This window comes from Antennarius striatus, chromosome 13 (genome assembly GCF_040054535.1).
Source record: "Antennarius striatus isolate MH-2024 chromosome 13, ASM4005453v1, whole genome shotgun sequence".
NCBI classification, from domain to species: Eukaryota; Metazoa; Chordata; class Actinopteri; order Lophiiformes; family Antennariidae; genus Antennarius; species Antennarius striatus.
Window position 1 is genome coordinate 19207753 of NC_090788.1, and position 25487 is coordinate 19233239.

General features: G+C 41.1%; 1 protein-coding gene across 1 annotated transcript; it reads left to right on the plus strand.

Moving 5' to 3' along the window:
• The first annotated feature begins 8679 nt into the window (after positions 1 to 8679).
• Positions 8680 to 23981, plus strand: phldb2a (pleckstrin homology-like domain, family B, member 2a). Its single transcript, XM_068330381.1, has 17 exons — positions 8680 to 8831; positions 10726 to 10804; positions 11601 to 12568; positions 12679 to 13011; positions 15184 to 15318; positions 16616 to 16750; positions 17327 to 17473; positions 18202 to 18312; positions 18391 to 18480; positions 18558 to 18695; positions 19507 to 19591; positions 20287 to 20485; positions 20772 to 20862; positions 20974 to 21120; positions 21234 to 21453; positions 21541 to 21626; positions 21837 to 23981. The coding sequence occupies exons 2-17, from the start codon at positions 10750 to 10752 to the stop codon at positions 21975 to 21977; spliced, it is 3081 nt and encodes a 1026-aa protein (XP_068186482.1). The 5' UTR covers positions 8680 to 8831; positions 10726 to 10749; the 3' UTR covers positions 21978 to 23981.
• Positions 23982 to 25487: the final 1506 nt, after the last annotated feature.

The following is a 25487-nucleotide window of genomic DNA, read 5'->3' on the forward strand; positions in this document are numbered from 1 at the left end:
TCAGTCTTGGTTCTTGTTTGTCTTCAGTGTCCACAACAGCCACAACGTGTACTTCCTGTTCAGACCTGGATTACTATGTAGACAACTAAAGGCTTTTATTTTGACTAAGGCTGCATTGGTTTGGCATTTTGGTTCTCTTTTATTTACACAAATTAAAAATGAATCCATCACAGACGGATGTTTAAATTCAATGTGGGTAGAGTGTTGTTGTAGTGCTGTTTGAATGCATATTATATTTCCTGTTCTTTTGTTTGTTGGTTTATTTGATTTTTTTTTGTTGTGATAAGTGATACCCCTACCGAACAGCACAAGTACACGTGTTCTCACAAATGTTTCTTTTTTATAGAAATATGGAAATGTTCAAAAAAAAGTGAAGGAAGTCAATGGATTGTCTTCTAGTGTTAGTGATTGATAACAAACGAGCAAAATAAGACTCAACTTGAAGCATAATTACATGAATATCACTTTTATTTGTATTGTTGTAAATAAAAATAAACTTTTCCTTGAAACCTAAAAAAGTTGTCATTAGATTGTGTGATATACATTAAATCTGTGGTGTCCTGTGTGTTGGTGTACTGTGCATTTAACATGGCATGATAAACCGCTCTAATTATCCATTTCTATCTAATGACATATCCTGCTGGTATATTGTTTAATAGATATAAAGCAGATTATCCTGAGAAGATTATTGGAAAGAAAAGTGGAAAAGGAAAGTAAATGTCATGAGAAATGACCAACAGGCATGCTGAAACAAACATGTTTAATTTTTATTCATTTAAATCAGGGAATAAATTGAATCCTGCAACAGAAAAAAGAGAATTTGATTGAAATAAATGGTGAAATGAAAACATGGACAACATGACCCCATGCTAGTGGCACGGTCCCTTTAATCTGGGATTACAGTTGATTGAGTGAGTCATGAGCAGTTCCATCTTAAAGAATCACACACGTGGGCCTTCGGTTCTGTTGGACATGTGCGGCTGCTGTGGGGTCGCCTCTTCTGTTCGACCCATCGCTGCCCTCTAGAGGTGGTCAGGTGTCAGCTGCAGTCTGGGCTACATTTATTTATCATACCTCTGAATTGCACTTAAATATTAAAGTAACAGGATAATTACTTTTGTCACTGTTAAATTTAATTGGTTGATAGCTTACTATCATATCATTGGCCAGGTTTGCCTTGAATGAGATCTTTGAAGAGATTTAATTTGTTGAATAAATTCTTCCTTCAAATTACAATACATGCCATCCATGAGGTCTATAAATTCTATTGCAGAAATAGTGTTTTTATCATGGAAGGAGAAACATAACACAAAATGCAGCAGCACAAATCTTCCAAATCACAGAAACTAAACATAGAAATGACAAAACCAGAGAAAGCATGGACATCTCAGAATCAAATGATTTCTATTTAATCTAAAACTCATGCAGGGTCACCAAACTAAGTTTAAGAACAGTTTGCATATTGATCCAAGTTGGTGCTTTCTTTCCAAGTCCATTCATCCTTTTATAATGTGCACGTAGTGGGATGTAGGATATTCACACAAAGCAGAAGATGAGCTGCGTAGACCCTTAACAGGTTTCGGACCATGGCCTTATTTGTTGTGTGAGATTGAAAATGTGACTAAAATTAATTCAGGGTGTTTTTTTCCTGGGGGTTTTTTTCTGTAGAGGTGTTTGAAGCATTTATAAGAAAACCGGTTAAACTTTTACTTGTCGGGTTAATTAGTCAGTGTCCCATGAGTGTTAGAAAGGATGTAAAGTGGAAAGACAGAAACAGTTCACTGCACACCGGTGTGTTTAACATACAAACTACTGTTACAGAGCCAACATTTCACACCCGACATGGCAGAGACACATGGATTCAAGATTATGCTGCTTATCGTCTTGGAGAAAATGTTACGTATAAATTCAAAAGGTATTGTAACACTTGACGCCTCTTCTTTCAATTTACAGATGAGCAAATAATTCTAAACAAAAAGCGCAAAGTATATGGAGTGTTTTAAATAGTAACTAGTGACTTGTGTAAGACATTGCTGAACTATTGTGACAAAAGTAATTTGAGGGTATTGATTCTGTGAGTTTGACAAACATTGGACTGATATTTTGATCAATTCTTGTAATTCTCACACAAGGAAACATTTTTTCTCACAATTCTGGCAAATTGTGAGAAAAAAAGTTCAAATTAAAGTGAATGAGACTTTATCCCTCATGAATTAAAACATAATAATTTACTCTGTAAACAGTTTTAAAACAAGATTATTATTTTTTTATGTTGCTTTTTGCAAACACAAAACTTGGACATCTATTTAACCCTTAAATCGGGGAAGCTTTCCGATCTTCTGATTTCTCTAGTTAAATAAAACAAAGGAAGTTGCAGGAAGAGCATTTCCATTCTGAGCTCTGACAAAGTGATCCTTGTCAGCACGGTTGAAGATGTCAAAAGCTGTTTTACGGCTCAGTTGTGTAATGTAACATACTGGATAAAGATGTAGATAGCAGTAGTTTTCTAATGAAAGGTCCAGCGGTGGTAAACTCAACTGCACTGTGGCCTAGAGCGTTGAGAATGTTCGCCAGCTGTGTCAACCGTGCACATCTGGAGGAGCGGAAAAAATTGCGTTCCAGTTAAATCAACATTTCAGATTTATACCGGACAATTAAAAACAAGGCAACAGAGACAAACTGGGGATTTTTTTTGTAACATTTTTGCTTTTTTCCCAGAACAATTTCATGCTCTTGTGAAATACTAAAGAAAAAAAATGACCACATGAGTGATGAGGAGGGAAATTCCTGATTCTGCCACCCTCCAGCAGTAGTGTGTTTGAGGTCAATTGGAATAATATGACGTGGAGAAATATAACCAAAAACTAAACTTTTCATAAAAATGATAATATGTACATGTGTGGTTTCTGGAGTGATGTAAGAACAATGCAAACAGCAGTCACTATATTATGTTTGTTCTTTAAAAAGACATTTTACAGCAATGGACATGAGTGACAGGACTATTTTACATTGAGACAAATATTCGTACATGTATAAACCAATAACAGTCACGTTTGCTCATGATTTCCAACAGTAGCCATACCCTCTGCACCAGATACTAACGTCACGTGCCTCATCCCCGATGACTGCATCCTGCCCTGCAGCTTCAGACCCACAGGAACTGTGGTCATTCACTGGTACAAGCAGCAGATCCCCGTCCACAGCTACTACTACAACAAGGATCAGTTCAGACTCCAGAACAAGCACTTCAGCGGACGGACCTGCTTGTTCAATTCCCACATCCCACATGGCAATGCGTCTCTACTCCTCAGGAGGGTCAAAGTTCAAGACAAGGGTAGATACAAATGCTACACAAGCACAAGAAAGGGCAATCAGGAGATATTTGTCAACCTGGAGGTCAAAGGTCAGTACAGTGTGAATGCATTACAGGTGAAATGTTATGTTGCCCATAGCTTTTTCAGCTTTCCTCCTTGGTGTTAAAAGGGTGTATTTCAGTCTTGATGTAGCTCTGAGTTTTTAAGTATCTCCATTCATAAGTTACTTAAAGGATGTGACGACAAGCTCGAAGATAGACTCCTGCTTGTGTCTTGAAAGCAAAGCAGTTAGAAAGTCAGGTTCTGTTAAACTCTCCTGTGTGAGGGTATTTTTAAGGAAACAAAGGGCATCGTGTTCATCTTTTAAATGGTTTAGTGAGAGGAGGAGAGCTGAGATCAGTCCTAAAAAAACAGTTCATGTGGTGACTTTTTTTTTTTTAAACAGTTGTTACAAATACTTGTGTTTTTACACGTGCAAAACACGTGTAAAAACACCCGTAAAGAGTTTTGTAAGGGAGAAATTATTCAGATCTGATTAGCATCCTTATATGAGGTATGTGTACAGGTACAAGAATACAGCAGTTAATTAAAATAGAATGTTCTCTGGGGGAATTTCTTAAATAATAATCAATATTTTTTAAATTAATTTTGCTTAAAGTAACTGAGCTGGCAGTTCATGTACATCATCCTCATGAAGCTCTCTCTTTCGCCCTTTTCTGTTTTTCCGTCCAGCTCTCATCCAATCAGTGATCATTCAGATGACCAATGAAATGGTCACCTGCTCCTCTCACAACATCTACCCCATGCCCCAGGTGACGTGGGCCACACATCCACCCTCTGCTCTGGAAAAATCAGCCATGAAAACCACAGACCACAAAGGTCTGTTCACTGTGGAGAGCTCCCTGAGGATTCTGGGCAATCTGTCCAACTACACCTACTTCTGCTCTTTCATAGCATCTGACAAGAGCCAAGTGTGGACAGCTTCTTGGAAAAACCAAGGTATGCTTTGGTGAGATGATGTCATAGAGGCTCGTGACAAGGATGACAACTTTTATGTCTTTCAGATGATGTAACAAACAAAGAGGGTCACCCCGTGTCCATCCCTTGCATCGCGACACACGGCCTTCAGAATTTCTCCCTCACCTGGACCTTTACTGCATCCAGTGAACCCGCTGTCATCTTGAGATACGATACAAAAACCAGGAACACCATCAACCTCTGGGAGGGTCAGGCCGAACTGGACCAGGATCGGCTCCTTCTGGGAGACGGATCTCTTCTTCTCCTCCAACCACAGATTGAAGAACACTCCGGAACCTATACTTGCACGTTCTTGGGCCTTCAGACTCGACACATCGTTCAGACCAACGTGAACATCACTGTGTTCCCGACAAGTGAGTATTTCTGGGTAGATTTTAACTCCATGAATCCAAGAAAGAAAACAGCGACAAGAAGAAATATGGTGTGTGTTTTTTTCTGTAGGTGTGGATGAACAAAGGGTACCAAGGATGTGGTGGAGCACCGCCGCCTCTGCAGCTTTCTTTTTGTTCACCGTCATCATAGCTCTCCCTCAATGCATGAGACATAGAGGTATGTACAATAATCAGTCTGATTCCAAGGTCTCTGAATGGAAAAACTTGTGTATAAACCCTGGAAGTGAGGGCTTTTAATTCAGCAGTTTAGTCTGCAGTGTTTGAGTGTTATGTTAATATTATTACGAAGCATCCGCACTTGACTTTAAGAGGTAGATAAGTCGCTTTCAAGAAGGTGAAAAAGATCTGCATGGGTTTACACATTTGCACACAAATCTCCATGTGAAGTAAGTCAGACTCATCAATATTTGAATTGATATTTTCCAGAAAAACACACAATTTGGGAGTGATAGGCACGTACAGTATTGACTCTCTTTGTGTTGCAGCTCATCCGTTGCCACAGGATGGGACAGTCTGCACCAAAAAGACATCTGTTTCTATACCGATTGACATCTTTTCACTTTAATTTACTAAAGATTACAGCAAAATGAGGCTTTCTGGTGATTAACATCAAATGGTTCATAAAAGAACAAAACTGATGGAAGCTATGATACTTGAAGGTTATCGTCGTACGCTCATCTCACCTGCGTTATCTCAGTATCTGACTATCAGTAATTCAGTAATTGTTGATTTTCTCATCCTGATACAGAAATGGAGACCAGAGCTGCCTCAAACAAACACAACGGAGCAGACTTCCTCCAGGGTGGTCTTCATAAAGACCTCCACACTGCTTCATACGCCGTCAGCCCCCGTGGAGTTGAGCACATTAGACTACATCTACCTGTACAAGTTGAAGCACAGGATCAGCTGGCGGGAGATGCTCCAAACATAGCAGAGAGCTGCTCCGTGGCTTCACCACCAGGTACTTAAACAACATGAAAATAATGAAAACCAGAGGACGAACATGCAACCCAGCAATTCAGAGGAGGATGGATTTGAAAACACTGAACCCCAGGTTCTTATAGCATGAACTTGTTTCAGTCGTTTCACTGGAAACAAATGAATGAACAACATGCAAAGAGGGTGGAGGCACAGGGACATAACAGCTACCCTCAAAAGCAGATGGGATCTGTAAAACTGGCATGTGTTTAATTATATCCACATTATTTGCATACCGTACCGTCATTGTGTACAATTAAAAACATTTTCTTTAAAATGGCAACAAAAGTTGTTTTTTTTTTTTTTTTTGAATTAAAATGATTTATTTTAATAGTGTCAGGAAAATGGTCATTTCTTACCGATAGCAGCTCTCGACTGCCAGCCCTCCTAATTAATAATTCAAGGTTGATAATGTTCAGTAATGGCTGCTTATAGATAGATAGAGGCCACAGGAGGAACACAACATGCATTACAGGGTGCAGACATTGACCTGACATGAATCACACTCATGTCACCTTTTCAGAGATCATCTGTGTGTGTGTGTGTGTGTGTGTGTGTGTGTGTGTGTGTGTGTATTATAATGACCGTCTTTACACAGATAAAAATGTCTCATTTGTAAGGGCTGGAGCGGTTTGTCACACCCTCATTTCATGTACAGAATTTAGTAATAACAGAATAAAGTTTTGCTTTTGTAAAAAAAACCAAAAAAAAACAAACGTCTGTTGTGATGTCTTGCAGTTGTGTGTAATGAGTTCAAATTGCCATCATAGATACAACATGAGGTATGGCACAGTGAGGGCATCCATCACAGGAGATAACAATAAATAACAAGGCAGTCAGAGACTCTAACATCCCACCACAACCCTGAATTCAACATTTAACCCTGACCTACACATTTTTTTGCCTCTGGCTTCTTGAAAATGTTGCTTTTTGTTTCATGATTATATCTCCTCAGCTTTCAGAGATGTGTACATAAAAAGGGATAAAAGTGCGCCGTCGCCCCTTGCACTTAATGAGTTCCAGGAACCACATGCGATTAACGAATTCCACGACAGAGCGACAAACTATTTATCTTATTATTTACGTTGATTTAAACGTTTATGAAACCCTCCCCATTCTGATATTAAACCACCTTATTACACCATAAGCCCCAAGTAGAAGAGACATAACTGCCACTAATACGTGGCCGAGTCAAACAGACGATGTCAAATACGTTAAGTTATATCTAAGTGAATAATAGACCCACGTCAGCCATAGTGGAAAATCGTGTTTTTGTTGGTTTACCACTTCTCATGAGTATATGGTTGAAACCGGTGTTATAGTTTTCCATGGTGAAGGAGTCGGGTGGCGTTACAAGTAGATCAGCCTCACCTTGGCAACAAACCATTGTGTGTTTTAAGTCCTCGGTCGATGATGCAGCCACAGATGAAAGCTGTGGAAGATTTCCCTTCTTTAGAGAAATTTACAGAACAAAGGGAAAAGAGCACAAACATATGAGATCTACACTCACAGAAAAACAGGAACCAGAAGACTTTGGCCTCGTGTGATTGGGTGAAACATTCGAGACTTTGTGACTCAGACGTCTCAACGATTGCCAGACGTGATTATACGCCCTCTCTCACAATCTGACACCAATTTTTTTTCTACCATATTTCTCCCCGCTTTTCTTTTCTTTTTTTTTAATTTTCCACCGCCTTCTCTCGCAATGTAGTTTCAGTCTACAGCTTTAAAAACACACACACACACACACACACATTACAGATTTCAGACACTGTTTTGTGTGAGCACCTCGGAATTGTGTTTTCATTATCCTTTGATCAGCGACGTGAATAATATTTCAGCACTCAGTGACGATTATCTTCTCATGTTAGCAGGAACTTTGAAGTCTCAGTTTTCAAATGACACCCTGGTAAGATTTACATCTGTCTTTAAAAAGGAAAAAGACCTTGTGTGTGTGTGTGTGTGTGTGTGTGTGTGTGTGTCTGTGTGTGTCTGTGTGTATGTGGGTTTATGACAAAGACCCCAGCCCTGTGTCTGGAAACAATCATCTCCTCCAGTCTCCACAGCCCCCTCCCTATGATGTAATTTTAGTTTCTCCTATAGTGGTTCAGGGTTTTCAGTGGGATTCAGGGGATTTTTCCACAGCGTCTTTTCATTCATTCTCCATGACCTTGCTAATTTATTCTCCACATTCAATCGACCTCTTTTTGAGCATGCTAACATATTTTCTAAATCCACACAACAGATGAAGGATGATCAGACTAATGTGCTCCTTGATGCGGTGTGTAATATCTCAAAAACATAAGGAGTTGTTTTTTTTCTGCACATTTGTGAGGGAGAGTGAGGTTGGCTCCGTCTCAGGCACAATGCTGGGGCCTCCCCCCGCCTGCATGTATCGATGAAACAAGTCTTCCAGTCAGCTTTTCCTTTTACACAACATTGAACATAAATGTCCATTCTGGCCTTTTCTCCCACAGTGAAGCCACATTATGGGGGGGGGGCAACAACCAAACATGAATACTGCTCCCTCTGTAAAGTAAATGTGCATAAATATAGACAGTTAAATAAATGACTAACTAGCATGGATTACAGGAATGGTTTCTCCATGATGCTGGAGCTGGATTGATCATTTCAGAGGGTAAAGGTCATCAAAATAACATGTTTGTGGTTAGAAGATGTAAATATACTGATTTTATGGCCAATATACTCCTCACATTAAATTAACAGGATGATGATGATGATGATGATGATGATGATGATGATGATGATGATGATGATGATGATGATGATGATGATGATGATGATGACGACGCTTCCTTTGTCCTTAACCTTTTGTCATTTGTATCTCCAAAATGAACAATTCTCCATCTGACCAGAAGGGGGCGGCAAACTAGCCTGAAGTTACTAAATGAGCACCCCCTCCTGATCTGAGCAGGGAATTGAGGTGGGAGGAGAGAGGAGGGGAGAGGAGAGGGTCTCCTGTCTAATCCTTTGTCATGGGAAGACTTGAGGAGCCTCTAGGACTTGATGCAGAGGGAGAAAGAGAGAGAGTGGAGCCCCGGGAGCAGCAGACTTACCAGAACACTATGTGAACACACAGAAAACTGAGGTCAGTGGCTTTTATTTTGGATCACAATGTCTTGGTTTAACTTGTTAGACCACACACAGTTCTTTCAACTGAAGTTTAAGTTTTCAACCAAAATCCATCATTGCACTAATGTGTGAGCTGCACAGACTGTGTCTACATGAGTTGTAGAGCTGTTCATGAAATGAGGAAAAACACAGACAGCTAAGTTGAAAGTAAAAAGAGCTCAACTTTGTGATATTACAGTTGTCTGGCTTTGCTTCTCACCTATTTCAACTTGCTGAGTTTTACGGATAAGTTATTGAAAATGTTAAGAAATAGCAGCTAAAACATTGATTTGTTCACCACACTCCTGTATGTGTGTGTGCGTGCGTGCGTGCGTGTGTGCGTGTGTGTGTGTGTGTTGTGTGTGTGTGTGAATGCATAAATTCCAAATGCCAGATGTTAAATTTGAATATTTTTAAAACAGCACAGTAATTGTGGAGTTAGTTTTCAGAAGCCACTGATAAAAATGAATTTACTACTAAAATAGTTTTTTTTTTCAATTAAAAAAGAAGCCATTTGTAATGTGTTCGTCTGTCTTTCTATATTTTTTTTTTGTTTTTTATTAAAAGAAAATCCGGCATCCCAATCCGAAAATATTTAGTTCAAAGTGTTAGGAAACATTAGATAAAACATGCTATCAGGTCATTCCTCAAACTGTTTACATTCTGTCTTAAAAAATCCAAACCTCCTGCCCCGTCGTCTGGCTGGTGCAGTAAAAAACTGAAGTCCCCCCCCCCCCCGTCTCTTTTCAGGCGGTCTCTAGAATGAACTCATGCTGATTGATTGTGTGACTGTGTAAAAGGATACCTCGCTTCCTGTCGGCCCTCTCTCCAGACGGCACAACAGAAACCCCATCTGAAACCGTCTGTTTTTCTGTGTGTGTGTGTGTGTGTGTGTGTGTGTGTGTGTGTGTGTGTGTGTGTGTGTGTGTGTGTGTGTGTGTGTGTGTGTGTGTGTGTGTGTGTGTGTGTGTGTGTGTGTGTGTGTGTGTGTGTGTGTGTTGAAATACTGTCTCAGGACTCAGGAAAACACTCATATTTTTGAAATCCCTTCCATTGTAGCGCTGAAAACCTCTGATATCTTCAGTCAGTCTCATCTTTCTGAGATAAAACTTGAAGACCTGAGGATGTTTTTCTTTGATTTTCTTTGAATAATGATTTGCTTATTTTAGATCTTTCTCAGGAGAGGATAAGTCTGTCTTCTTTGTGTTATTGGCAGCCTGACAGCAGTGGAAAAAGATGGGAGTTGTGTTGTTTTCATCAACTTTTAATTTAATGATTTATTTTTTTAAACAAATAAAAATTTATTCAAATCCAAAATGAAATAGGACAAAACTTTTTGATGACGTGAGAAAGTGACCAGCGCAACTTTTTTTTTTTTTGAAAATTACCTTTCATTCAGTTGACTAATGGTTTCATTGTGAGCTGTACTCCACAGGTGACATTTATCCATTCTGTACCTTTGGCTGCTGTCTCAGTGGGTGTGGAGCTCAGATGGAATACTGGTCATGAGTTTGGATCTCAAAGATCAATTAAGCAGCAGAGTGCTGCTTCTCTCCATTTTTACTGGCCACACTGAAAAAGCCCAAAAAGTTTCCTTCTCGGATCTGCTTTCTTACTTAGTCTTCAGGAAAGTCCCCCCCCCCCCCCAGTTAAATATGAACATCTGAAATATCAACTTGAATTGAGGTAATGCTGCAGAGTCTTTAGGGGATAAGGATGCGTTTCACCGAGTATTGATTCATTTAAAATAATACTGCTTTATCATATGGTACACTGCGTTTTTGTATTCCACTACTTAAGATTAGGGATTCATCAGTTTTATAAATTTTTGTTGACGACTGCGAGTTTCACCCTGACTTCTGCATCCTCAGACTGACTGGAAGGACGTCGGCGTGATGAAGAGCATGCTTCCTCCCAGGAGTGCTGTTACCACTCTGGGTTATGGCTCTGGTAAGATATCATACAAGACAACTGTTTAATTTTTTTGGATACCAAAAAGAGCGATGTCAGCTCTCAGCAAAAAGGTCCTGGGTTTGATTACTTTGTACGTGGGGTTTGCATGTTCTCCCTGTCTGTGTGGGTTCTCCTCTGGGTTTTCCAGAATTCCAATGGCAGTGCATGTTGCATCTACTCATCGACAAAATAAAAGAATGTACAGGTTACAGCTCAGAAAATCTGTGAGTAGTGATGATGAGCTAATATGACACTTTAAATTCTAAGATTTTAGCTGAAAAGGAAGAGCACAATCTCAATACAGCGACTTGTCAAAACAGTGGAAGATATTATCTTTCGGGACTCAGAATTCATTTACGAGGCAGGAAGTGGACTTTCTTAATATCACATGAACTCTGAAAGAATGTGTTTACTCAGCTCCTACCACCCATGATGCAGGAAGACATCTTCACGCTGCTTTGCAGGACTTTCGGTGTCAGCATAGAGTTCTCTTGAAGTAGAGATTCACTCTGGTTTGTCCAAGACTATTCTTCCATTTTTAGAAGAAGCTTAACCACTGATTGAGCCAATGTTTGTTCTGGGCTCAGAACTGTAAGAGCATACATTCTTCTCTCTCTCTCTCTCTCTCTCTCTCTCACACACACACACACACACACACACACACACACACACACACACACACATCGATAGCTCCTTTCTTGACTCTTATGAAATAAGTCATCTTAAATTGGACTCTTACATCTTGTCTAAAAACATCTGAGACTTCATGACAATTTCATTTTTTTTTCTCCAGACTGTGTTAAGATGGAGCAGAGCGGTGCTGGCTCGGTGAGCGGGGCGCTGCTGAGGGGGTCCCGCTCCAAGGCGGAGCTACAGGAACTGATGGAAACTCTGCAGCGAAGGAAGAGCGCTCTGGAGGCGAGTCTGAGGGCGGCCGAGTGCAACCGGAAGTACCTGAGCGTGCCTTCACCTGTCGGATCCCACCCCACCAGGCCGCTGTCGCTGCTCAGCAACACCGACCGGCCTCAATCTGCTTCCAGAACCTTCTCCTACATGACCAGCAGCAGCGTGCCTCCGTCGCCTCGCCAAGGCGATCGCCAGCTCAATCAGAACGGCTTGCTCCGCCATTCCCATTCTCGCCACCAGTCGCAAGACAGTCTTACCCTCGCAGGCGGGGTGGATGGAAGCTCCCTGTTATCCTCCTACGGCCAGCCCCTACCTCGTTCTCCTCGGGTCAAAGGTGGAGCAGCCAGTGTGCCGTCTAGCCCCCGTATGGGCCGCAGGCCGTACTCTCACGGCAAAGCCGGAGGGGAGCCCCGACAGAGGAAATACTCTACCGGTTCGCTAAACAGCCTTGGTATGCACAGTCGCTCCCTGCCTCGGCTGCACAATGCGGTAGACCCCCCTGCTCTGTCAATAGCATCACGCCACTCTGTTGGTTCCCACAGAGGAGTGGGGTCAGCAGGGCCGCGACACAGTCTGTCCTCCCTAGAGCAGCCACCCGATGTGACCGTACCAGCCAGTATGCCCAGCACCCCCAGGAGGGCCAGTTTGGCCTCTCTGAGCTCTCTGGGGGTGGACCTGGACGGGACAGGTTTAGATCTGGGTTTTGGGGAAAGGAGGTTGTCTTTTGGGAAGGGTGGGCTGAGTCCAGGGCAGAGGGTGGGCAGCATCAGCTCCCTGAATGGCAAAGAGGAACTGAGAGACTATCACCAGCACCAGAGAGATGAACGCCTCCGAGAACAGAAGGTCCAGAGATTGGTGAGTTGGTGTCTGGATCTAATTCATGCAGTTGTACAATATCTATGAAAGCCATTACCGTGACAACTTGCGTGTGTGAGGTAATCGAATACGGATCTTCCGTTCAACAGGAGTGTCAGCGCTTAGAGACGATCCTGAACCTGTGCACTGAGTTGGGTCACGTGGAGAGAGAGCCGACGGGCTCGGCTGTGTCTGACCTGCAGAAGATCAATAAGGAACTGGAGAAGCTGCAGGTGTCGGATGATGAGTCAGTGTTCTCTGACTCCCCCGGCAGCTCTGCTCCAGAGAACTGCTTCGGGACCAAAGCCAGGGAGTTTCAACTCACCGAGGACCAGCAGGTCAGTCAGCGTCTGCAAAGCGGCTACAGAGAGGCCCGGTCGCATTCACCAGCCATCAGCCTGAACAGCAGCGCCCCCTCGCCCTCCACCCACCACAGGAACAAAGTAAGCAAGTTTCATACAAGTTGAGCAGTCCTTACTAGCACTAACCCTTATCCTTATGAACAAAGGGTCAGGTCAGATCAAATCAACTTGATTTGGTTGAGTCACACCAGAAGCTCCTCGGAGCGCTTTGCAGAGTCAGGGAAAAAAAAGGGAAACCAACTGAACCACTGAGGCAAGCATGAAGCAACGGTAAATACAAGAGTAGATTATAAGGAATAAAATAAAAAAAACTTAAACTAAAATCTTATTTCATATAAAAATTTGTGACGTGCAAAACACCAAAAGAGAGGAAACACACCAACCACTGATTCAGTATTTATGATGAAATGATTAGTAAACTGAATTAACTACCTTTATCCTTTTAAATTCTGGTTTCTGTGAGGTCTGAATAGTTTTATTTTCAATATGAGCCCATATAAGCTGATGCTATTGTTAGGGTTTAAAATCTGTATCCATTCATTCTGATCAGCTTCAGGCATACAGGATGTAACCTTACTTGTAAAGATGTAAACTTCCTGCAACCCATGACCACTGCAATATTGTTTCTACATTTTACTATTGGAAAATGTAGAAAATGTATATGTACTACTTATCCATTTGCTTCCAAACCCACAATGCTAACCTGTCAACCAGCAGTATCATGATTGACTAAAAACAGGGACCTCCTTGAAAGACTGTCTTTGCGGTTCTCTGCCAGCATTTCCTGTTAGCATCAGCTAAAATTATTCTTTCTGACACTTATGGACAACTTTTAAAATGTATTTTGCATTTAAAAGTTCCCAGAGACACCAAATGTGAACCCCCTGTGTGGAAAATCAATGTTCCTCCAACGGTTGCATCCTTGTGAATTCTAAGAAACAGCTGGCGGTGTTAATGGACTAAAAACCTCATTATGATTTATGATGATCAAACTGGATTAAAAGCTTTTTGGTTGAGACAAACTCCTCTGAACAGAAGCGCTGTAACTGTGTGCATTTGACGATTTGTACATATCCTGTTTATGTGGGTCAATCAGGCAGATAAACAGAAATCACAGTTGCACAAATTCTACTCACAGTTTAATTTCCCTTCATCTCTTCTGCCGACAAGCCTTGTTACGAATACAGGAAAATATGAACGTTTTCTTCACTAATATAGACTAATTAAATATAATGGCCTTAGACAGGCCGTCTCCTCCGCTGTCTCAGTCCTAGTGGTTTGAGTCGCTGGGGCTTTTTTCTCCTCCAGTAACTCCATAACGGTATGTCTGGTTTTAATGGAGAAGCCCTACTTTTGTTGCAGCACTTAGCCATTAAAACTCTTACAGGAGGAGGGGGACAGGAAATGACTTTATCCCACAGAGAATTTGTTTGAGTGTGTGTGCGTGCATGCGTGTGTGTGTGTGCGTTTGTCTGTATGTGTGTGTGTGTGTGTGTGTGTGTGAATGGAAGAATTTTAGTGTATATGTATGGCAAAGGCCTGTGTTTTTCCAGATGTTGTGAACAGTATAACCGAGGCTGAATGGATGGATGACGTTGTGAAAAATGAAAATGTCGTTCACCCACAATCGAGGGGAATCAACCGATCTTTGCAGTGTGACGGTTTTAACAACGCTAGACACAGGTTGGATTTCCAAGCTGAAACCATCCCGTCTGCTTCGTGTCAGTAGTGACAGGGTTTGCACACTCAACACCCTCTCATCCATCTCCTGCATTCCTCAGAGCGGCGTGTGCAGGAAGAAAGATCTCCAACATCTGGAAAACTATGAATCCCAGAGCTGTTTTCCACATGAGGTTCTGCTTCCGAAAAGCGTCCTCCTGACTCCCGGACTAAAGGAATACTTGATAATACAGCATCTCTTAAAACTATGAATGAATGGAGTCGGTTAGAGTGTGATAAAGGACGTAGGAGTACTTTGGTATGACTGGCAGCGGAGTGCACAGATACAGATTTCCATTACACCAAGTGGAAAAGAATTTTGTTGTCAGGGATCCAGCTTCAGAGGAGCTAAAGCAGCAGCTGTCAGCTAATGCTGCTGGCTGGTACATTCATTTAACAACATTCTAGTAAAAAAAGCTTCTCATTTTAGTGAAAACACCACAGTGAACCATGCAATAGAGAATATTTATGAGTATTTAGTTCTACCTGTTTATTTACAAAGAGTATTTATATGCATTCCTGATGTCACTGCAGCTTTTGGAGAACATGCAGTTGAAACAAGAAGTAACACACATAGAAGAAGAGAGGATTCAAGTTTTAAACAACATCGAGGAGCTGGAACAGAAGATCAAAGACCTGGACAACCAGATGGAGGAGTCTGTCCGAGAGGTACGCAGCAGGGCCCACCACAGAAACACCACACACACACACACACACACCCCAGCAGCGTCATGGTACTGCTGGTTACCTCATGTCGGACGAACTGATGACCTCTTGATAACAAGAGCAGAGTAAAGAATTATGTTACTTCAACTCACCACAGCCAATCCTGTGGAAATCCATTAGGGATACGAACAGGTCTAAAAATAAAAGTGGTGATGTCAATGTGATCCGTATTGTAAAGGCAGGATTTTGCTGATCTGAGATACAATTAAAAAAAGTATATTTATTTTTTTACTGTATCTCATATATGTAAATATATATATAAATATATATATATGTGTGTGTGTGTGTGTGTGTGTGTGTATATACTGTATATACAGTATATGTGTGTGTGTGTGTGTGTATACTGTATATACAGTATATGTGTGTGTGTGTGTGTGTGTGTGTATACATGTATATGTATGTATACGGTATATGTATACACATTATTTATTTATTTATTTATACGTGTACACACACATCCAGTTACACACACACATATATTTAATATATGTGTATGTGTATACACACACACACACACACACACACACACACACAAACATATGTATATAGATAGATAGATACAGTAGATAGATAAATGGATGGATGGGTGGATGGATGGACGGACGGACGGATGGACGGACGGGCGGGCGGATGGACGGACGGGCGGGCGGGCGGGCAGATAGATAGATAGATAGATAGATAGGTAGGTAGGTAGGTAGGTAGGTAGGTAGGTAGGTAGGTAGGTAGGTAGATAGATAGATAGATAGATAGATAGATAGATAGATAGATAGATAGATAGATAGATAGATAGATAGATAGATAGATAGATAGATAGATAGATAGATAGATAGATAGATAGATAGATAGATAGATAGATAGATAGATAGATGTCAAACAAATTCACATACAGATAAAAGATCATTTGCAGCTATAAGGCCCTGGCTACATTACATTTTTGGGTTGTATGTTTCTTTGGTACACTCTCACACTAAGTCTCATGACAGTGATATAACAGTTCATTTGTAATTCTTTTTTTTTTTTTAAGAGTTCTTAAAGATGCAAAAAAAAGAAACAGAAAGCTCAACTTTGTCATCCAACATTGTCAACCCTTTAATTTCCTGAAAAGCTGTCAAGCAGATTCTATTATAATCCTACTAAAAGACAAATAAACCAAAACATGAAAGAATACCTTTTTTTAATTTAAGTCAGCATAATCGTCCAGGGTTTTTGCGTGACTTCGCTTTGCTGCTGGTTCCTGCAGATGGAGGTGGAGTGTGCTCTGCTGGAGGGCGAACAGGAGTCTGAGGTGGCCCAGCTGGAGGCGGAAAAGGAACGTCTGCAGCAACTGAAAGAGAAACTCCAGAGTGACAAGAAGAATCCTACCGAGAAATCAGAGGTAAATAAAGCTGTATTGAAGTCACAAAGTTAGAAGCATCAATTGAGTAGAAACCACACAGACACCAAAAATACGAGCTATCACCACACAGAAAGCCTCTGGTCCTAATACATGGTAGTTTTGTGTTTTCAAGCATGAGCTAACATAAGCCAGAACTAAGACAGGGTTTGTTTTTATGTCTCCTAAATTTGTTCCTTTTTTTAACTTACTTTTTTACTTTTATTCTCCCTCCTGATCTGGTTTTCTGTCATCCTCATCCCTTCATTTCCCAGCATTCAGTTTCTGTTTCAGCCTCAGTACCACTTAGACCCCAATTTGGAAGGAGGCCCAAATAGTTACCATGTGTTGAAAAAGTTACCAATGCATCTGACTCCCATTAGGTGGAACATTGATAATACGTTGCTTGGAGGAACATTAAATCTGCTCATTGTTTAAAAATATAATTTAAATAGCAATAAGCACCATTAGAGTAGCATGCACAATACATAGTCCATGTTTGTGGCAAAAAAAATATCCAATTGCTCAGATACTTTTACCTCATCTTTGGAGAATTGCATGTGTCTGTGTTGTTTCTAGGAGGCACAGGAGCAGACAAAAAGTTTTGAGGATTTGGAGTTTCAGAAGCTGGAAAAAGAAGTCAATCAGAGCGAGGAAAAAGAGAAACAGAGCCAAGAGCTGCTGCAGGAGATCGCCGAGTGTCAGCGCCTCAACATCACACGCAAGGTCGACTGAGTTCATTCTTTGAGTGTAGCATGTAGCATGTGTGCATGTTTGACTCTGCACAATGAAATTTATCCTTTAGCATAGATAGATGTAAAATATTAGCGCTGATTGTTAAGTATGTGTTCGTGTTAACACACTTCACCTCAATGGTCGTAGAAGCACAGGCGCTTTTATCTCGCTCTAAAGAGATCTTCTTGTTCTTGAGGCAGAATTTCTGTCAATGGCCTTTAGAAATGAAACACCCCAGTTTAAGCCATACTTTATCTGTCTAATATTAGATTAAAAATTTTACTTTTTCTGGCTATTGCAGAGTTACTACAATGTGGTTTGTTGTCATTAATCTTGCTACAGGTTGTGCATGAAAATAAAGCTGCAAAATTGTGAGGTTTGCAACACAAAGCATGAACTAATTACAAGAAACAACAATACCAGCAATGGTAAGCATGAAATACTATTTGCATAGTAATTAATACAGAGAGAATAAACTGATTATTCAGTCAGGGGCAAAGCGACCAACAGAGGGCAGAAACAATGAGATGATTAATGTGTAAAGCATATGTAGTTGTAGGACAACAAAAACCTTCTATCCTAAAATTGGAACTTACTCCTGTTGAATCTCCTGCTGATCCAAAATAAACCACATCTGCGTCTGCAACAGTTTTGTGCCAAATAAAGATGCACGATATTTTCTATTAATGTCTTGTGGTTGTTTGTTTGTTTCCTCACAGGAAAGAATCATGACGCTGAAGAAACAGTCATCACAGATTACTTTGCAGGCTCAGCAGGAACGAGAGAATTTTCAGAGAGAGAAGAACAATCTTCTCATCATGCTCCAGAAGGTAAGAACAACCTGTGAGTGTGGACTTTGTAAAACTTTTAATTTTATTTAACAGACAGCTCTTTCCTGATCTCTGCAGGAAAGAGAGAAACTGGCGTCTCTGGAAGGGAAATACGCAGCGTTGTCTGAGGGGCAGACATTCAGCGCCAACCCTGTAGCCGTCACAGAGGTAGGTGTTGGATCCAGACTTATTCTAACTCTAATTCTAATGCGGTATTATTGCTCTAATTCATTCGATCATTGCAGCACCTGCACTCTCTGAAGGAAAGGAGAAGAAGCAGCAAAGAAAACTCCTCCAATGCGAACGACATCCTACCTCACAAGAGGAATCAGCAGTTCCTCACCTGCTACGGCAGATCCCTGGGACGCACACTTCCTCCCAGGGTGATTGTAACTATTTTAATTTCATCTCTTTATCTTTTTTTTTTTTTTCAAAGCGGTGATGTATTGTGATTGTCAGTGTTTGTGTGTTCGTCCGTCCGTTAGTTAGTCCACCAAATATCTTCGCAACCACTGCAGACGGAAAGATGAAACAAAAAGCTCATTACTCAGGCAGCAAAGGGGATAAAAATGAGATGACGACCTTGACCTTGAGAAAACTAGTTCAAGGTCAGATTTCAACTTTTGTACACTCAGGAACCGTATTTGTAGAAAGATGAGGGAGAAGGCCGGTGTGAGTAAGACCATCGATCAAAGCTAGTCATTTGATCAAGGACAGTAGATCAGAGCACTAGCTTTAATCTTTGACCTATGCAAGTAGTTCAGGGTAAAATGGTAAATTCAGGGTTGTCGCGGGATGTTGAAGTCTGTGACTGCATTGGTTCTAGTTTTAATGTTGTGTCAAACAACGCTAAACTGATTTTTTTTTTTTTTTCAAATCTGGAAATGTGGTTTGGGTCTTTGCTAAATTCTGATCGATCAAACTTGAGGAAAGAATAACTTCAAGTTTTAAAACATTACAGTACTTAAAACATCTGATAAACGGTTTCGGTATGATTACTCTTGCTGCTTCTCCCTGCTGTCCTCATGTGTATCCAGAACTGTTCTTCCCTGGAGAACGATCCACCCAAACAGGAATTCTCCTTTCCAGTCCGCCTCGTTACACCCATCCAGCTCATGAAGTGCTTTGCAGATGAGAACAGTTTTGTCATCTGAAGGTTATAGAGTCTGGTTATGCTCTTGTGTCCCTCCTCAGACCCACCTGCCTCTGTCACAAACCTCCAGCTGTGGCAGCATCATCCCGCAAGCCTTCAGCTTCTCCAGCCGCCGGCTCCCAAAGAGTGAGTCAGAGCATGGCAGTGTCAGATCTAGTCCGCATCAGATTGCTATGTGTGTGTGTGTGTGTGTGTGTGTGTGTGTGTGTGTGTGTGTGTGTGTGTGTGTGTGTGTGTGTGTGTGTGTTTGTGTGTGTGTGAGACCAAGTTTAAACAAGTTAACACACTTATCTGGATAGGAAATACCGATGCACAAAGGCAGCCATATTCGGCCTAGATGTGGCATGAAAAATTATTTTAACAGAAACACTACAATATACTGGACAACACTGCGTTAATAATTCAAATATACCAGATTCATCATACCTTTTATGGTAATAAAAGGTATGATCCTCCCATGAGAAAATGTGTAACGACGTTTTGAGAGACGTGATTTAAAAATCAAGTTGCTGCAATAAGCAGCAGAAAGCAGAAAGTAGAACTGGTCGATATTAAAAAAATACAATTTTAATCCATGAAATGTTTTCTTTGAAGATTTAATGCACTTAAAAAAAATTTTAAAAAGCGTTTGAACATCTTCGTGTAGCGAAGACCTGCGTCAGCCTTCTGTCAAGAACAGTTTGTAATGACTCCAAACAGTTTATTAAAGAGGAATTACAACATGATGCTATTCCTCTGGTTGATTAATTGTAGCTGTGCGCTTCAGATCGACATTACCTCATGCACGCTGAGGTTGTTATGTCATATTGTTGTTCTTCCAGCGAGCGGCGGCCAAGCACACATGAGTGAAGACAGGCAGAGAAGGAGCGATATTTGCAGCAGGATGATCTCTGAGTCCAACGTCTTCTTGGATTCCTTCTCGTACCCGGACAACAGCCAGACGTCAGATACCGTCAGCGTGGACAGCTCTGACAGCCTGGAGACCAGCTTCTCCGCCTGCTCCCCAGACAACATCTCCAGGTTAGAGAAATAAGGACAGATAAGCACCTTTGATGAGCGCAAGCAGAGCAAAAACCTTGTGAATAAAGACAAGAGAAGCATTATTTTTAGAAGAGATGCTGGAGCACAAAGGCTGCAGAGGATATTCAGGGTGATTAAAGGAGTGAGAGGAAACAGGAAGTGCTCTGATGTGTCAGATCAGAGAGATCTGATGCCTATTCTGGACCAGTGCCCCCCCTTTTATTAGAGAAATCTGGTTCCGCTTGTGTTTGACAGCTTGTTTTACTCTTTTTGTTTTTTCCATCAGTGCCAGTATGTCCAATATGGTAAAGATTGAGGAGATGGAGCGTTTGCTCCGAGAGGCCCAAGCCGAGAAGCAGAGGCTCCTTGAACATCGGGTACGATGCCAAACCTTACAAAGCGTAACCTCGTGCGTGTGTGTGTGTGTGTGTGGATGTGTGTGTTCGCTGAGGAATCATGATGTGTTTTACATCACGTGGCCTGTGCAGGAGCGGGAGATGGAGATGCGCAGGCAGGCCCTGGAGGAGGAGAGGAGAAGAAGGGAGGAACTGGAGAAACGCCTGCAGGAAGAGACGAGCAGGAGACAGAGGCTCGTGGAGAGAGAAGTGAAGCTCAGGGAGAAACAAAGATCACAGGTAGTCACCAAAACCACAAAATGATGACGCGTGTCACCTTCGTGTAACGCTCCTGAACAAAAGAGGGTTCCGTGTTTACACGTGGTGTTAGATTTCGTCTTTTCTGTTCCTAGTCTCGACTGTTGACCCGCTACCTCCCTGTGAGAAAAGATGACTTTAATCTTCACGGTCACATCGAGGCAGCTGGACACAACCCAGACGCCTGCTTCCATTTAGCCATCACAGATAAAACCTGTCGAGGTTTTCTGGTCAAAATGGGCGGCAAGATAAAAACCTGGAAGAAACGCTGGTTCGTCTTCGACCAGAATCGGAGGACCCTCACCTACTACGCAGGTGAGCAACAAGACGCCAGGATAATCTGGGCGTAAATGACGGGCGCGTTCGGTCCGTTAACTTGTGTATTTACATCGTCCACTGCAGATAAACATGAGACAAAGATGAAGGGAGTCATTTACTTCCAAGCCATAGAGGAGGTTTATTATGACCACCTAAAGAACGCTCACAAAGTAAGTCATCTTGTGTCCATGTGTGTGCGTGATTTCAAGCATGTGGCATCATCCACACATGCCTCATTGTCTTTGAATGCTTGCTGACATCTGTTTATCCTCCACTTCTCCCTCTTTCATCCACCCCACACATGCACAACCTCACCCTCTATCCATTATTTATCCTTTTTTTTTTTTTTCTCAAAATCGCATTCGCCTTCCACCCCCCAGAGCCCCAATCCTTCCCTGACCTTCAGTGTGAAGACCCACGATCGGGTGTACTACATGGTGGCGCCGTCACCTGAGGCCATGCGTATCTGGATGGATGTCATGGTTACGGGCGCCGAAGGGCAGATGCATTTCATGGTGTAACCGATCCCAACAGATCAGGCTCCACGCCGCGACATTTCTTTAGACAACATTAGTGTCACATGAGGTTTAAAGATCATACTAATGGTCAACAGTAAACATGTGTCATGTAGCACCAACAGTATTTGTGGCCTACAGCTTGGGCCCAAAAACACACCATACAGTTTAATCATGCAGTGTGTGACAGGTTAAAGCAATACAGGGTACGCAGGTGATGCACAGCAGGCAGAGTTACAGCACTTGGTCACAATGAGGGCCTGGATGCTGGTAAATAAAAGAGCTAACACGTCTGAATATGTATAAAGCTGTTTTCACATGGACCATATACTGTAAATAGATTCAAAGGGAATCTGAACTGAGGTTTGTTTGGTTTTTTTTACTGCTGAAAGCTCCAGAAAAAAAAATCACAGACGAAAGACGAAAACATGAATCTGAAGTTGATCCTCTGTGATTAACAAAATACTTAAAGACTTTTACATGTTAATGTAAAAGGACCACGTGTTAATGTAGAATGAACTCTAGTTCTTTGGTGCATTGTAAGGCCGTAATTTTGCAGGATAATACTGAGTTTGAGTTTATTTTCATCTCCTAACTGTGACTGTATTCCTGGAGGTTTTTGCCACTCAGTCTGACTGAAGGTCATGTTTCAGCTCGTGACTGATATCAATTCATATCCTGTTTAGGTCTCTGAGTTTCAGTTACATGTTCTTGAGTTATTTGTCTTTTATATTCCTTTTTGTAATGTGAGTGGCTGAAACATCATGAAAACCAAGCTGATATTTGTTTGATTTATTGAACGCTTGGAACCATTTAAATAATCGGAAATCAAACAGGCTAAGTTGAAAATGTAATTTCTAATTAAACTGAAAACTAAACTTCCCTACTACAGATTATAATCTGTCCAACAGCTTTCTAATAACAACAGCTTGTTGACATTAAGGTTTCCAACATGTTCCAACCTGATTCTTTGCCTCCTTCCTCTTTTCTCTGTCGTCTGACTCCAGCTTCTCAGTTTGTTTGTATCTTAGTCGAACTTATATTTATGTGCTTTATTGGATCATCCTTGTTCCAAAAATGTCTTTATCTGGGGTGTAGCAAATATTTAAATCCAGTAGTGTCTATTATTGTGTATTTTTAGCTCAAGCATTTTGATGTGTTTCCTGACTGCCAGTATAAGCTGCTCTTTTCTGCTTACGTAAAGCAGGGCTGAATGTCAGTGTTTCTTTACATTGATAATATTGAATCACTTTTTCCTTCCGACCACAAATTTGGGCTTTTCTTCAAGCAAGCACTTTTTTTACGTTCCATAAGGATCAAAGATCCCAGATCATACCTTCATGATGTCACTGTGGAGCTGTGGCAGAGGCCTAATGTAACCAGGCCATGTTCTGCAGCAATGATGCTCTTGCGTGCTGCGACACATGTTCCTCTGCGTTCCATTATGCAGTATCACCAGCAGGTGGCACTGTTATTGCAGAGTTATTGAACTGAAATGACGTAATGCTCTGGCTGGTTATGCACTTAAATAAAGGTGCGGATACAGAAAGACAACAGCATCCATGTTTGTCTAACAATTAGATATGTGCATTAAAACACATGTAGTATGAAGCTATTGATTACTGAAACAAACCACAAATCATTGATGTGATGATGTTTGTCACAAATTGCTCTGTGCATTGAATATGTCATGAAATTCATTTATTTGATCTGTATATTATTTGACTAATGATTGTCTGCTGGTATTTGATAGTGAAAGAGAACTAAATGAGTGGTTGTTGTTTTACAGACTGTTTTTTTTTTTTTAATCTGTCATGATCACGTATTGTCATCCACTACATGAGACACAAGCCTCTAAACTGAACCAGCGGCTGCATTTATATATATAGTGTGAATGCTTTTACAATTTCATATTTTGTGTATTGATAATGGTCATTTTAGTGCTATAACAAAATGTTTTTCATATTTTCTGAAAAATAAATACGAATAAATAATTCTGTAAAAACTCAATTTTTGAATGGAGTTGTGGATTGATGGATTCTTTTCTGAGTTTGAATATTGGAGTACAGCAAAGGAGCTTTAGGAGTTAAATGCAACAAAATACTGCCTTGTCCCATTTATACTGGCAACCATAGCAGTATTTTAACACTGTTATGTAATATATAACCATGGGAATTAGTTACCTTATTATATAATACATCAAAGTGGTCCTGCAATGTAACAAGATATGTCTCCCAGATCACTAAAGGAAGTCTTTCTTTCACTTATTATATCCAATAAACAGTTTATATTTTCACCCATGTCCATTGTTAGGTTGGTCACTATTATTATTATTAGTAGTAGCAGTAGTAGTAGTAGTAGTAGTATTAATAAATAAATCTCTCCTGTCCATCATAATTGCAGAGTTGTTTGATTTTCAAGCTTGAAAAACGATGAATCCCTTTTTCAAGCCAGCATGTTCAAATTGCAGGTCAAACCGTTCATGTATGTAAAACATATTGTGTGTGTGTGTGTGTGTGTGTGTGTGTGTGTGTGTGTGTGTGTGTGTGTGTGTGTGTGTGTGTGTGCGTGCATGCTTGCGTGCATGTGTGCATGTGTGTGTGTGTAATACTGCATTGAAACATGATTACAATTCACTAAATTGTAATTGCCTGTTTGGTGTGAGTGAGCTCATGAAGGCACTCCTCCTCCAGACACTCATTGGTTGACCTAGTGGGGTTGGCATGGAAACACAGACTGAAGCGTGCTAAATAAGGTTCTGTGGAGGTACACCATTACTCCAGAGGCAAAATAAAACAGACTGTAGAATGCAGGGAGAGGCCTTGGTGCATTATGGGTACTTTAATTGTCTGTAACACATTTGAGGAGTGGGGTCGGACCAAGCAGTGGGACACTGAGAAGACTTGTTAGGTGCTGATCAAAAGCTGAAGTTCTGTGGTTGTTCTGCTCTTAAGGCAGTTGTGTGAAAGTCACATTGCAGAGGAGCATCATGTGAATTCAAATTGATAGAGGGCATCCGTCTCAGTTTTCTCTTTGTAATTCATCACCATGTAATTTATCACACTGCTGCACAATGTGACCTCTGATTGCAAACTGCATGCAGTTCAAGACTATTTTAACTGTTTTAATCCCACATTGCAGGTGCTACCAAGAAACGAACCTGTGTTGTGTCAGAGCCTCAGGGGGAAACTGTTCTGTTCCCAGAGAGATGACTTTACCCTCTAGTCTGTGTAAGCACCTGATGTTCTGAAGTCCTCGTGCTTTTCTCAGGCAAATGGTCTTCTCATCTTTGCTTGCAGCCCTCATGGCTTCATGAAATAAACAAAGGTGTTTTTGTGACCCCTGTCGATCCTTTTCTTGTGAGGGAAAAAACACTTTTTCCTTTACTCTTTATGCCTCATGCTTTATTCCTCAAACCCCATGACTCACATCAGACTTCCACCCTTAACCTTGTGGCTTTAATTGCTAACTTTTAAACAAACTTTTTTTATTCTGGTGCATAGTTGTACATTCTTT

Coding starts and splice junctions, on each gene's coding strand:
- phldb2a (XM_068330381.1), top strand. CDS start 10,750: ATGAAGAGCATGCTTCCTCCCAGGAGTGCTGTTACCACTCTGGGTTAT. Junction 18,696..19,506: donor GACGCACACTTCCTCCCAGG/GTGATTGTAACT, acceptor GTCCCTCCTCAG/ACCCACCTGCCTCTGTCACA. Junction 19,592..20,286: donor CAGCCGCCGGCTCCCAAAGA/GTGAGTCAGAGC, acceptor TTGTTCTTCCAG/CGAGCGGCGGCCAAGCACAC.